General features: G+C 41.7%; 1 protein-coding gene across 2 annotated transcripts in view; it reads right to left on the bottom strand.

The window, feature by feature from the left end:
- DDX21 (DExD-box helicase 21) overlaps window positions 1-14,383 on the bottom strand; it is a 39,960-nt gene that overhangs the window by 15,018 nt on the left and 10,559 nt on the right. The window contains exons 3-9 of one of the 2 annotated variants that reach the window (XM_017875000.1): window positions 11,936-12,379; window positions 9,741-9,816; window positions 8,423-8,601; window positions 6,233-6,350; window positions 3,826-4,011; window positions 1,458-1,603; window positions 220-369 (exon numbers count right to left, since the gene is read on the bottom strand). In XM_017875000.1, the coding sequence (XP_017730489.1) occupies window positions 220-369; window positions 1,458-1,603; window positions 3,826-4,011; window positions 6,233-6,350; window positions 8,423-8,601; window positions 9,741-9,816; window positions 11,936-12,379 (1,299 nt within the window). Of the gene's footprint in view, window positions 1-219; window positions 370-1,457; window positions 1,604-3,825; window positions 4,012-6,232; window positions 6,351-8,422; window positions 8,602-9,740; window positions 9,817-11,680; window positions 12,380-14,383 lie in introns of both variants that reach the window. The other variant, XM_017875002.1, reaches the window with a different exon arrangement.

The raw sequence follows: 14,383 nt of genomic DNA, 5'->3' as shown, positions 1-14,383 counted from the left end.
CAGAGAGCCCAGATCACACCACTGAACTCCAGCCTGGGTAACAGAGTGAGACTCTGCCTCAATTAAAAAAAAAAAAAAAGTAGCTTCCTCTCATTTCTAAACTAAAAGAAACTAAACTGGTATTCATTGAATGAATGAAAATTAGACCAAGAGCAAATATGCCCAAGGTGAAGATTTGTTGATATCCCCAGCTTTGCTGGCATAAGGGGAAGGACCAACCTGCTTTATAGCTGAATTCTGGGACAGCTCCTGGGCTTCTTTCTTGGTTTCACAAAAGATGATAGTGCGTCCTTGATGACCACTATATACTCGGATGACATCCCCAATAACTGCTGCCCTCTGAGTCCAGTGGCACTTAATAGCCAGATGCTTATATAAGAAGAAGAAAAAAAACATCTAGTTAGTAAAGATTTGCTGGAAACTAAAATCACAACACAATGATCAATGAGCACAACACTAATGTTCTAACGTCTTGCTCCTGGAAACAACTACTCAAGCCTAATAAGAGCTGTCTGCAGCCACCACTGCAGAGAGAAAAAAACCTAAATAAGTCATTAAAGCAGAAAGCAACATGATCTGCCCATTTCCCCATGCCTCTCCCCTTTCTCTAAGGAGCACCTAACTTTATTTTCTGACAACCAGCAAAATGCTGGAAAGGAAATGCCATTCCCTAGCTTTCTACAGGAAACCAAATAACCAACAAGTTTCTGTATGTTTTGCCCTTTCATTTACTTAAAAATCCAATCTGTAGATTAATATCCAGGTCTGTTCCTCAGTGAAATTAATTCATCTAGGTATCAGAATCGAAGGTGAAATTTTAAACTTCTACACTTTTAAGCTTAAACCCAAAGCACTAGGTTTCTCTGCTGCCCTCTAATGTTTAAATTGTAAGTGTGATTTATGTTTACATAATTCAGATAGATTTAAGTTCCAAATTATTCTGAAATGAAATGAGGCCATCAGATGATGAAATTTTAAAAACACAGATATTGGGCCGGGCGTGGTGGCTCACACCTGTAATCCTAGCACTTTGGGAGGCTGAGGTGGGCGGATCACAAAGTGAAAAGATTGAGACTATCCTGGCCAACATAGTGAAACCCTGTCTCTACAAAAACTACAAACATTAAGCTGGGCGTGGTGGCGCACGCCTGTAGTCCCAGCCACTAGGGAGGCTGCAGCAGGAGAATCGCTTGAACCCAGGAGGTAGAGGTTGCAGTGAGCAGAGATTGCGCCACTGCACTCCAGCCTGGCTACAGAGCAAGACTCCATCTCAAAAAACAAAAAATAAAAATAAAAACACAGATCTCATACACAGCTCAAATAGAAATATCTTTCCTTGGCTTTTCACACGGATTTAGTATTTATCCGGAAAAACAGTATTTGCCGGTCTTAATATTATCAGACAAGAAAATAATAATATACAATTTTATATTCTGGCAACTAAGTAAATAATTTACCTCCACAGTTATTGCCGTTTTCTGAGTCTTTTTACCAATCAGGTCCACCTGTTCATATGTAGATTTCATGTATTTCTTGGCAACATTAAATACCCAATGAGGGCAAGTTGCAGAAAAAAGCAATGTTTGGGGATTGTCTTCAGAATCTTTGACAAGGGGAAAAAAAAAGTCAGTATGAATAATCCAAACAAGCCTACATAGTATTCCACCTAACCTAACACTTCCACAGTCCATCAACGTTCAACAGCAACCACCTGAGGCCAAGTCAGGTACTGAGGACACAAAACTGGAAGAAAGAGGTTTCCCAATGGGCAAAGAAACCGCTAGGTAATTTATCTAAAAGATCCTTAAAACAGTGAAAGTACTTGAAAGTTATTTTGCTTTCTGACCATTAGGCTTTGAATTACAAACGAAATATATTCTAAGATTTCTATTCTCAATATTTTATGAATTTAGAATTCTTGTCCAATCATTGAGTCCAGCTACTATTTTTGTTTGTTCAATTCTACTTAAGAGTGACATCACATTCTCAAACATTCCAAATAGAAGTGTGGTAGAACCCTTCTGGAGAGAATCTGACAATGTATATTGAGGAGCATGAATTATTTACACTTTCAAGTTCAGTAATACCACTTCTGGAAATCTATCCTAAAGAACCAATTCCAGGCCAGGCACAGTGGCTCACGCCTGTAATTCCAATGCTTTCAGAGGTAGAGGCAGGAGGATCACTTGAGGCCAGGAATCAAGACAAGCCTGGGCAACACAGTGACACCCTGTCCCTACGCATAATAAAAACATTAGCCAGGCATGGTGGTACACGCCCGTAGCCCTAGCTACTCAGGAAGCTGAGGCCCAGAAGTTCAGGGATGCAGTGAGCTATGATGGTGCCATTGTACTCCAGCCTGAGTGACAGGGTGAGGGCCTACCTTAAAAATAAAAAAAGGGCGGCCGTGGTAGATCATATCTGTAATCCCAGCACTTTGGGAGGCCAAAGTGGGAGGGAGGATCACTTGAGCCCAAGAGTTCGAGACCTGCCTGGACAGCACAGTGAAACCCATCTCTACAAAAAACAGAAAAATTAGCTGAGCATGGTGGCGCACGCCTATAGTCCCAGCTACTCGAACGATCGCTTGAACCTGGAAGGTGGAGGTTGCAATGAGCCAAGATCCCACCACTGTACTCCAGCCTGGGTGAAAGATTTAGACCCTGTCTCAAAAGAAAAAAAAAAAAAAGCCAATTCCAGATACTGAGGTGAGAAGCTACCTGTATAAGTGGCTAGGCCGGGCGTGGTGGCTCAAGCCTGTAATCCCAGCACTTTGGGAGGCCGAGACGGGCGGATCACGAGGTCAGGAGATCGAGACCATCCTGGCTAACACGGTGAAACCCCGTCTCTACTAAAAAAATACAAAAAACTAGCCGGGCGCGGTGGTAGGCGCCTGTAGTCCCAGCTACTCGGGAGGCTCAGGCAGGAGAATGGCGTAAACCCGGGAGGCGGAGCTTGTAGTGAGCTGAGATCCAGCCACTGCACTCCAGCCCGGGCAATAGAGCGAGACTCTGTCTCAAAATAAATAAATAAATAAATAAATAAATAATTTTAAAAAAAGTGGCTAAACAGAATTATTTATATTGAATAAAAAATCAAAATAGGCAGAAGGTAGAATTAAGTCATGGACAACCACTTCATACAGTATTTTTGCTGAATTTTATATGTATAGTCAGAGTATAATCAACACATATACACAATAAAATGCAAAACATCAGGAATACACCAAAAGTAGACCACATCAAGATGATAGAAGATATTTTTCTTCTTTTACTTTCCCAAGTCTTCCCCATTGTGGTTATATGATAAATCATGACTTTTTTTTTCCTCACCAGCTTTAATCCCAGAGTAATAATTTTTTTTTTTAATTCAAGTTTCTAGATAAAATAAGCCCTCTTCTTCCGATTTCCCAAGGCTTTATTCATCTCTTAGAAATCTACTTAGTCATCAGGCCAGGCACAGTGGCTCATGCCTCCAATCCCAGTACTTTGGGAGGGTGAGGCAGGCGGATCACTTGGGGCTGGGAGTTTGAGATCAGCCTGGGCAATATGGCGAAACTCCATCTCTACTAAAAATACGAAAATCAGCCAGGCGTGGTGGCGGGTGCCTGTAATCCCAGCTACTCGGGTGGCTGAGGCACGAGAGTCACTTGAACCCAGGAGACAGAGGTTACAGTGAGCCGAGACTATGCCACTGCACTCCAGGCTGGGCAACAGAGTGAGACAGTGAAATTCTGCCTCAAAATAAATAAATAAATAAAGACAATTATTTAGTTACCACCCTTCCTTTGGCCTTCTTTATCAGCTTCTTGAATTTGTGGATTACCTTTCTTGTACGCCACACTTAAAATCTCTTCCACTTGATCAGCAAATCCCATATCCAACATCTGGTCCACTTCATCCAGGACAACATGCTTAAGTTTGGTGAGATCTAGTTTGCCACTCTGTATGTGGTCTTTGATACGACCTGGTGTTCCTACCAGGATATCAATCCCATTCCTCATGCGTTCAACTATAAAAAACAATGACAAGATTTGCTGGGTTTTTATCTGTCTGGGGTACCACCGTTAACTGTATTGTTATTCTAAAATATTTGTTAAATACCTGCAAGTACAAAGTAATATGCTAAGTAATAATGATAAAGATACTCATGACACTCCTAATCTAGTGGGAAAAACATTCGAAGTGAAAAATGTCAACAAAATTTAAAGCACCCAATTATAGTAAATATTTGAAGTGACTGTCTAGTGTATAAAGTGACATAAAAGAAATATGCAGCTGGGCGTGGTGGCTCACGTCTGTAATCTCAGCACTTTGGGAGACTGAAGTGGGTGGATCATGAGGTCAGGAGTTCAAGACCAGCCTGGCCAACATGGTGAAACCCCATCTCTACTAAAACTACAAAAATTAACCAGGCACAGTGGCGAGTGCCTGTAATCCCAGCTACCTGGGAGGCTGAGGCAGGAGAATCGCTTGGACCTGGGTGCAGTGAGCCGAGATCACGCCACTGCACTCCAGCCTGGGCCACAGAGTGAGTGAGAAAGGAAAGGGGAAGGGGAAGGGGAAGGGGAAGGGGAAAGGTAAGGGAAGGAAAGGAAGAAATGTACACTACTGGAGGACAATAGCACCAGGAAAGAAATTACTTCCAGCTGGGTGTGGTGGCTCATGCCTGCAATCCCAGCACTTTGGAAGGCTGAGGCTGGCAGATCACAAGGTCAGGAGTTCGAGACCAGCCTGGCCAATATGGTGAAACCACATCTCTACTAAAATACAGAAATTAGCCAGGCATGGTGGCACACGCCTGTAGTCCCAGCTACTTGGGAGGCTGAGGCAGAAGAATCACTTGAACCCAGGAGGCGGAAGTTGCAGTGAGCCAAGATTGTACCACTGCACTCCAGCCTGGGCGACAGAGCGAGACTCTGTCTCAAGACAATAAAAGAAAGAAATTACTTCCTTGGCTGGAGGAAAGTATCAAGGTTTCGCAGAGTACAAATAAGAATCTAACAGAAATAGGAACTTTCTATAAAGTAAACAGGTATAGGGAGGATGAGACATAATGAAAGGGCAAATATTCCAAGGATATATAAAGACATTTGGAAAATGAAGCTCAATATAACTGTGGTGAGATGGTAATAATAATTTAGCTTTGTACTGAACTGCTGTTGTAGTCTACGGACAACACTAGGCACTTTATATACATTATCCAACCCAATCCTCACAACATCCCTGCAGGGAGGTTTAGTAATCTTTTCTATAGATGAGGAAACTAAAGCACAGAAAATTAAGCAACTTGAACACAATAGCTACTCTGCGAGCAGAGTCTAGATTCAAGCTTTTCTGGTGCCAAACCCTATATTCATTCTGGCAAAGCTGAAAAGAAATAACCATAAGACTGTGTGCCAAAACTATGAATTTTTTTTTTTTTGAAACAGAGTCTCACTCTGTCTGGAGTGAGACTGCACTCAGGCTGGAGTGCAGTGGCACAATCTCGGCTCACTGCAAGCTCCGCCTCCCAGGTTCACACCATTCTCCTGCCTCAGCCTTCTGAGTAGCTGGGATGACAGGTGCCTGCCACCAAGCCCAACTAATTTTTTGTATTTTAGTAGAGATGGGGTTTCACCATGTTACCCAGGATGGTCTCAATCTCCTGACCTTGTGATCCACCCACCTCAGCCTCCCAAAGTGCTGGGATTACAGGCATGAGCCACTGCGCCCGGCCAAAACTATGATTTTTTTAATTCCTTAAATCCCTTCCTAATTTATACATCCGCTCTAATAATAAAGCTCCAAGGCCTTGAACTGGGAAGTAATGGAATACAAGAGCAGAGACTGTAATATTTGGCCGTTGAGCCCCAAGGAAAGAAAGCCTGCGTACATCAAGAAAGAAGCAACCATGCGGAAAGAGAGACAGACCCAAGGTCCTGACAGACAAGAGTAACCTTGAATTCTGACTTCCTATTTCCTAGAGCCCAAATGGACTGTTTTTCTGGGTTCAATAAGTTACCTTTGTAGCCCCTAGATAAATATAGATAAAAGTACTAAGAACCATATACAGGATTTGCCTATCATCATGCAGGACCATGTTCTTGACCATGTTTAAACCATGGCAAAAGAAAATCCCCATAAACGACTATCCCATGTAGAGAAGCCAGATGTGAAGGTTAAAAGAAATCCAATAAGAGTAGTCAACAATGGGTGGCATTATGCTTCCCTCACTTTTTGAATGTACTCACATTGACCTCCATAGGGAGTTCCACCATAAAAACAAGCCACTGACAGCTTTTTTGTGATGTCACTGAAGTCTTTGCTTACTTGATTTGCCAACTCTCTTGTAGGTGCAAGAACCAGTACCTGATAAAGAAAAATAATTGAATTCGAATTACTGTGTAGTATTTGTTTCTTAATCTAGTTCTTAAAGAATAGCATTCCAGGAAAAGAACGACTTGAACAAGGTCTAACACTGATGATGATGATAACATTAGCTAATATTTTTGTCTAATAGATCTTAGACTGTACTAAATTCTTTATATGTATTATTCTGATTTAATTCTCGCAACTTTTTGAGCTAGGTATTAGAGGATAAATAACTTGACTAAACCCCAAAGGCTAAGAAGGAGCAGAGCCTTCAAGCAACTGGGCTCCAAAACCTATAGTCTTAACCTCTACAGTAGAGAACATTTGAAGCAGAACAAAGTCAGAGAAGTAAGGTAGAGCCAACAATGTAAGGGCTTTGAATCCTAGAGCAATATGTGTTTGATCTATATATGTATCTATAAAACATGAAATTGCTGGCCAGGCGCAATGGCTCACGCCTATAATCCCAGAATTTTGGGAGGCCGAGGTGAGTGGCTTACTTGAGGTCAGGAGTTCAAGACCAGCCTGGCCAACATGGTGAAACCCTATCTCTACTAAAACTACAAATGCGCCAGGTGTGGTGGCTCACACTTGTAATCCCAACTACTTGGGATATTGAAGTGGGAGGATCACTTAAACCTGGGAGGTGGAGGTTGAGATTGCGCCACCGCAATCCAACCCAGGCAACAAAGCGAGACTTTGTCTCCAAAAAAAAAAGAAGGAAAAAAAGTCCAGGTGCAGTGGCTCGTGCCTATAATCCCAGCACTTTGGGAGGCTGAGGTGGGCGGACCACTTGAGGTCAGGAATTCCAGACCATCCTGGCAAACATGGTGAAACCCCACCTCTACTAAAAATACAAAATTAGCCGGGCATGGTGGTACACACCTGTAATCCCAGATACTTGGGAGGCTAAGGCAGGAGAATCGCTTGAACCCAGGAGGCACAGGTTATAGTGAACCGAGATTGTACCACTGAGTGACAACACGTGACTCCATCTCAAAAAAAAAAAAAAACCTGCTACAGGTCCTCAAAATAGGGTAATGGTATGAAACTAATATGATTAAAGAACACCTAATACATTCATCTAAAAAATATTTAATGAGGGCCAGGCACGGTGGCTCACGCCTGTAATCCCAGCACTTTGGGAGGCCAAGACGGGCAGATCACGAGGTCAGGAGATCAAGACCATCCTGGGCCAACCATCGGATGAGCAACGCCGCGTCTCTACTAAAATACAAAAAATAGCCGGGCCGTGGGGCAGGGCGCCTGTAGTCCCAGCTACTTGGAGGCCTGAGGGGCAGGAGAACAGGCGTAAACCCCGGGGAGGGCGGAGCTATGGCAGTGAGCTGAGATCCGGGCCACTGGGCAGCATCCAGGCCTGGCGCCATACGAGCCAGACTCCGTCTCAGAAAAAAACAAAAAAAAAAAAAAAAATTTAATGACTACCTACTATTGGCCAAGCACTATTCTGTGTGCTAGGGACACAGCAGTAAACAAATTAACAAAAGGGGAGCATGGACACTGGAAGGCCAGTGAGCAAGTGAGGTTAGGCCCGAAAGACAACTGCAAGAACCCACAGCCAAAGTGACAACATGGGCAGTCATTTCAATGAGGTTAATGTCTATCAAATGTCAAGTTCTCTAGAAATGAGCCCAATGGACTCACCCTAATATGGGGGCTTGGCCTTTTCATCTCTGACTTGTCCTTCCTTCCATTCATGCTTTTCTATTAAAAATGCTTTCTCCATCTAGGCAAAAATGGTCAGACAGTTGACCAAAGCTATGAGCCCCAGGGACATCTAATGGTTTGAAGGAAATATGATAAGCATTAATTATATAGATGATCAAAAGTATAGGAAGGATTAAAATGTTGAAATATATAGAGAATGATCTGTATATATTAATTATTAAATATAAAAGAATTATCCTGGATTACTTTCACATAAAGATCCACAGTAAATAGAATGGGTGACTATAAGAACTCAATAAAAAATCGTAGGGTATGTACACAATGCCCAAGTGGTGCTTTTTCCTGTGCTGACTGAGAGCCCTTCTATTTAAGACAGTTACCTGAGGGGGACGGCCTCTCTTCCTGTCTTGCAGTTCCCCATGAAGTTTCTCAATCAAAGGGATGGCAAAGGAGAATGTCTTCCCAGTTCCTGTCCGTGCCTGTGCAATTAAGTCCTTCCCACTATAAACATGATGGAAAGTCTTTGCTTGTATAGGAAACAGGAAGGTCACTCCTCGGCCTATGAACAAATTAACTGTGTTATCTCACACCACAATTCTTAAAATATTAGCCATACTGACATACTGAAGTATACTACTCATGCTTCTGGTCCTGCAGAATTAAGGAATTCTACCTTTTGGTCAACATCTACAAAGTTAGGGTCAAATATATATATATATTTTAAGAGACAGAGTCTTGCTTTGTCGCCCACTCTGGAGTACAGTGGTGTGATCACAACTCACTTGCAGCCTTGAACTCCTACGCTCAAGTGATCCTCCTGCCTCAGCTTGATGGACAGCTGGGATTACATGCGCAAGCCATCATACCTGGCTCAAAAATATTCTGATAGCAACGAATCTGCTTGACTGAAAAATATCAGCAAACTTTAAAGCACCCAATTACAGTAAATATTTGAAGTCTCATCCATAAACCTGAAAATCTGGTGCTTTGCAATCCAACTGTGCTGCTCCTGATTTAGGAAGCACCTACTTGAGTAACTGTGACTCGTCAGCTAGTTCAGAAGCATATTATTAAATGAATTCTGGGTTTATGTCTATAAATTAGGCTCATTAACCTAGAGATGCCTCAGAAGTGAAAGAGATAAAACATTAACATGGCATCACCTAACTGCTTAATTTCACCAGCATCATTATTCATTACACTTCTGAATACATACTGTATTAAACACAAATTTTTTTGAGACAGAGATTCATTCTGTCACCTAGGCTGGCATGCAGGGGTGTGATCACAGTTCACTGAAGCCTTGAACTCTTGGGCTCAAGCGATCTTCCTTCCTCAGCCTCTGGAGTAGTTAGGACTATAGAGATGTGTGTCACCACTGGCCCGGCTAATTTTTAAACTTTTTGTAGGGACAGGTTGTTACTATGTTACCCAGGCAGGTCTCAAACTCCTGGCCTCAATCAATTACAGGTGTGAGCCACCACAGAGGTCCTGAAGAAATTTTAACCACTTGTTTAAGAGGCATGAAGAACCATCACTACTATAGCACTATACTGAATACACAAACCTACTTCATTATATGATTGCATGTGTCAGCCTACAATAAGAATACATCCTGGTTCATCTTAACAAAAACAGTGGAGTGCTTCTGTTAAAATAATACATTCTAACATCATATGATACTTCCAAGAACATTACCTTTGAGAAGCTTAATAGTTTCTTCAGAGATGGGAAAATTAGAGAAAGAGCCTTCTTTTTGTTCCACAGATATTTCCTATCAAGTAAAGGGCCACAGAAAGAAATCAATAATCACCTATACAAATTAACAGAGAACCTTTTGAGAAAGAGACAAAACAAGCTATCCTAAAGCAATTCTTCTAAACACATCAGTTTAAAATCAACCAAAAGACACAAAACCTTGATAGGTAAATCGAGATCTGAAAAGGAAACACTGTCATAAATCTATAAAACCTTAACAAAAGAAAAATCTGAGGCAAATATATGCTGGGTATATTATGTGTGACTAGATCTTAACTAAGATCTACTCCATAACCATAACCAACAATACAACAATATACTGTTGGAAATGTCATTAGCCTTCTTCCAAAGCAGCATCTCTCGTATACACACATCCATAGAAAATGAACAAACGTTTATGAGGTAGCAGTCACTGTGGCATTATTTGATAGTAAGATACCTGAATGCTCAATAAAAGTAGTAAGTAGATTTCAAGACATTTATATGAAGGATTACGTAACCATTAAGCATACTTAATGAGAAAAATGCTTAGATAGAAACAGAAAAGTCAAGATACAAGATCGTATAGTACAATCCTAATCTGATTAAAAATAATAGATGCATATATTAAAAGTACTATAAGGAAACACCAAAAATGAACAAGATTACTTCTGCACTTGAAAAGTACAGGTATTAATATTTACTAAATGAATGGTGAAATTCCAGGAAGCATTTCTTTCTTGCAAAATGTCTTCATTTTTTATTTTNATCATGGTCACAAAACCCACATTTGAGTTGATCAAGGAGCGCTGGTCTACGGACGTGGCACCTGAAATGTGGGCCGGTGCTGCTGCCAGAGCTTCCACAGCTCCCTTCTCCTCTATCAGCTTCTCAGCTGATTGCTTGAAGTGACTAATGGCAGTGGGAGGCACGGAATCCAAAAGCCTGATGGCATCTTTGCTGGAAGCTTTTATCATTTCTGTTGCAGAAGGAACACCTATTCGTTTGAACTTAATTCCCACTTTTTGCTCCACGTGTACTAATTGATATTCTTCCTTGTGTTGATAAAAGCAGATGCACACCCCCGTCCTTCCAGCTCTGCCAGTCCGCCCGGATCGATGAATGTAGGACTCTACATCCTTTGGTGGAGAGTTTTGTATAACCAAATCAACCTCAGGGATGTCTAACCCACGTGCAGCAACATTGGTTGCCACCAGAACTCCAAAACTACCATTTCTAAAACCTTTCAGGGTGATTTCCCTTTGCTTCTGTGGAATGTCTCCATGCAATGACTGGGCATCCTGCTTTATAGCTGAATTCTGGGACAGCTCCTGGGCTTCTTTCTTGGTTTCACAAAAGATGATAGTGCGTCCTTGATGACCACTATATACTCGGATGACATCCCCAATAACTGCTGCCCTCTGAGTCCAGTGGCACTTAATAGCCAGATGCTCCACAGTTATTGCCGTTTTCTGAGTCTTTTTACCAATCAGGTCCACCCGTTCATATGTAGATTTAATGTATTTCTTGGCAACATTAAATACCCAATGAGGGCAAGTTGCAGAAAAAAGCAATGTTTGGGGATTGTCTTCAGAATCTTTCTTGTACGCCACACTTAAAATCTCTTCCACTTGATCAGCAAATCCCATATCCAACATCTGGTCCACTTCATCCAGGACAACATGCTTAAGTTTGGTGAGATCTAGTTTGCCACTCTGTATGTGGTCTTTGATACGACCTGGTGTTCCAACCAGGATATCAATCCCATTCCTCATGCGTTCAAATTGACCTCCATAGAGAGTTCTACCATAAAAACAAGCCACTGACAGCTTTTTTGTGATGTCACTGAAGTCTTTGCTTACTTGATTTGCCAACTCTCTTGTAGGTGCAAGAACCAGTACCTGAGGGGGACGGCCTCTCTTCCTGTCTTGCAGTTCCCCATGAAGTTTCTCAATCAAAGGGATGGTAAAGGAGAATGTCTTCCCAGTTTCTGTCCGTGCCTGTGCAATTAAGTCCTTCCCACTATAAACATGATGGAAAGTCTTTGCTTGTATAGGAAACAGGAAGGTCACTCCTCGGCCTTTGAGAAGCTTAATAGTTTCTTCAGAGATGGGAAAATTAGAGAAAGCGCCTTCTTTTTGTTCCACAGATATTTCCTGATCTATATCACTGTTACTTTCTTCACTGGCAGCTTCACTGGGGTTACAGTCAAGTTCAGGATGAGGAAATCCATTCTTCAGTTTGGGGCTTTTCTCTCCAGTTTCTCCATTCATTTCCTTTTCCTTCTTCATCTTCTTCGGCTTAGGAGCATCTATTTCTTCCTCAGAGGGCTCCTCATTTTTTATCACTTTTTTGGTTTTAGAAGAAACCGCTTTCTTTTCAATGGGCTCCTTTTTCTTTCTCAAACTTTTGGTTTTAGGAGAAATGTCATTTTGAGATGGCTCGTCTTTCTTTTTTGCCTTTTTGGATTTAGGAGAATTCATGTCAACTTCAGAAGGCTCTGCTTTCTTTTTAACTTGTTTAGCTTTGGGGGAAACAGTTTCTTCCTCTTCTGCTCTCTCTTCAGTCTTATTAGATTTTGGCTTCTCTTTTTTCTCCTTCTAAAAAATTCAAAAGGAAAATACAAACACTGAATAAGGCATTTATACATTTGCAAAATTCATCAGTTCTGGATTATTTCAAGATCATTTTCAACTTTGAAAAATACAGTTCTGAGGCATTTTGACATCTGTACTTTCGTGTTGTGATAAGGTAAAAATCAAAATAGTAAACCTTTTAAAAAACCACTTCTTAGCTATATATAGAGACAAGTATATATCAATAGTTTCACTATCTTGGAAAATGAAGAGTGCCCCTTAGTAACTATTCAACTCATGTGGGTCAAACAGCTGCAAAATAGATTTTCTTTTTTTTTTTTTTTTTTTTTTTTTGAGACAGTCTTGCTCTATCACCCAGGCTGGAGTGAAGTGGTACAATCTCAGCTCACTGAAACCTCCACTCCTGAGTTCAAGCAATCCTCATGCCTCAGCCTCCCGAGTACCTGGGACTACAGGTGTGCACCACCACACCCAGCTAATTTTTGTATGTTTAGTAGAGGCGGGGTTTTGCCACGTTGCCCAGGCTGGTCTCAAACTCCTGAGCTCAGGCAACCCACCCACCTCGGCCTCCCAAACTGCTAGGATTACATGAGCCAACGCACTTGGCCTGGAAACCAGATTTTCGTAAGGGATTTGGATAAGCTCATGGGATACTCCAACAGGCTCCAAACTCAATACTATAGAAAGTCCAAATTCAATTCCAATAGAATAAGGCCATGTATCTATAGATTGATGATGTTAAGCAGGTTTCTTTTCTTTCTTCCTGCTAAAATCCCAGGTAAAACAACAGGGATTTTTTTGTTTTTTAATAGACAATTTCTATTTTTCACCCAGGTTGTGGTACAGAGGCATCATCATAGCTCACTGCAGCCACTCCAAAACAGGAATTCTGCACTTTGCCTATCTCACAAGAGCAAATTAATTTATATAAAGACAGTTTAGGGCCAGGTGCAGTGGTTCATGCCTGTAATTCCAGCACTCTGGGAGGCCAAGGCAGGAGGATTGTTTGAGGCCGGCAGTTCCAGGCAAGCACGGGCAATATAGCAAGACCCTTTCTCTATTGAAAAACTTTAAAAATTAGGCTGGGCATGGTGGCTCACGCCTGTAATCTCAGGATTTTGGGAGGCCGATGAGGGCGAATCACGAGGTCAGGAGAAGGAGACCACCCTGGCTTAATACAGTGAAACCTCGTCTCTATTAAAAATACAAAAAAAATTAGCCAGGCATGGTCATGCATCTGTAGTCCTAGCTACTTGGGAGGCTGAGGCAGGAGAGTTGCTTCAACCCGGGAGGCGGGGGTTGCAGTGAGCTGAGATCATGCCACTGCACTCCAGCCTGGGCGACACAGCAAGACTATCTCAAAAAAAAAAAAAAAAAAAAAAAAAAAAATTTAAATTAGCCAGACGTAGCGGCACACACCTATACTCCTAGCTACTTAGGAGGCTGAGGTGGGAGGATTGCTTGAGCCCAGGAATTCAAGGCTGCAGTTAGCTATAATCATGCCACTGCACTCTAGTTTGGGTGACAGTAAGACTCTGTCTCTACAAAAAATAAAAGTGCAGGACGCAGTGGCTCATGCCTGTAATCCCAGCACTTTGGGAGGCCGAGGTGGGCGGATCACCTGAGGCTAGGAGTTTAAGACCAGCCTGACCAATGGAGAACAAGCCTGGGCAACGAGAGCAAAACTTGATCTAAAAAAAATAATAATAATAATAATAAATAAAATAAAAGAGACACTTTATGAAACAAAAGTTATAAAACTCACAGTCTATCACCCTTGTGTAAAAAAGATGTACTTAATTTAAAATAAAATAAATAAGTTACAAGAATATGGAAGGAGTGACACCTCAGAACCAAGTAAGACAGATGACTGTGGCTCCTATTTGAACTTTCTGACCCCCTACAACTTTTCATACTATTGAAAACAATTAGACACATGTTGTAGCCTCCTTAGAAACCTATTCTGGCAGAGCCCCAGAACAATCTTGGAAATACATATTACACTGA

Source organism: Rhinopithecus bieti, unplaced genomic scaffold (genome assembly GCF_001698545.2).
Source record: "Rhinopithecus bieti isolate Rb0 unplaced genomic scaffold, ASM169854v2 scaffold_9670, whole genome shotgun sequence".
NCBI lineage: Eukaryota > Metazoa > Chordata > Mammalia > Primates > Cercopithecidae > Rhinopithecus > Rhinopithecus bieti.
The sequence above is the reverse complement of the archived record's forward strand: the minus strand, read 5'-3'. Positions and strand labels throughout refer to the sequence as shown.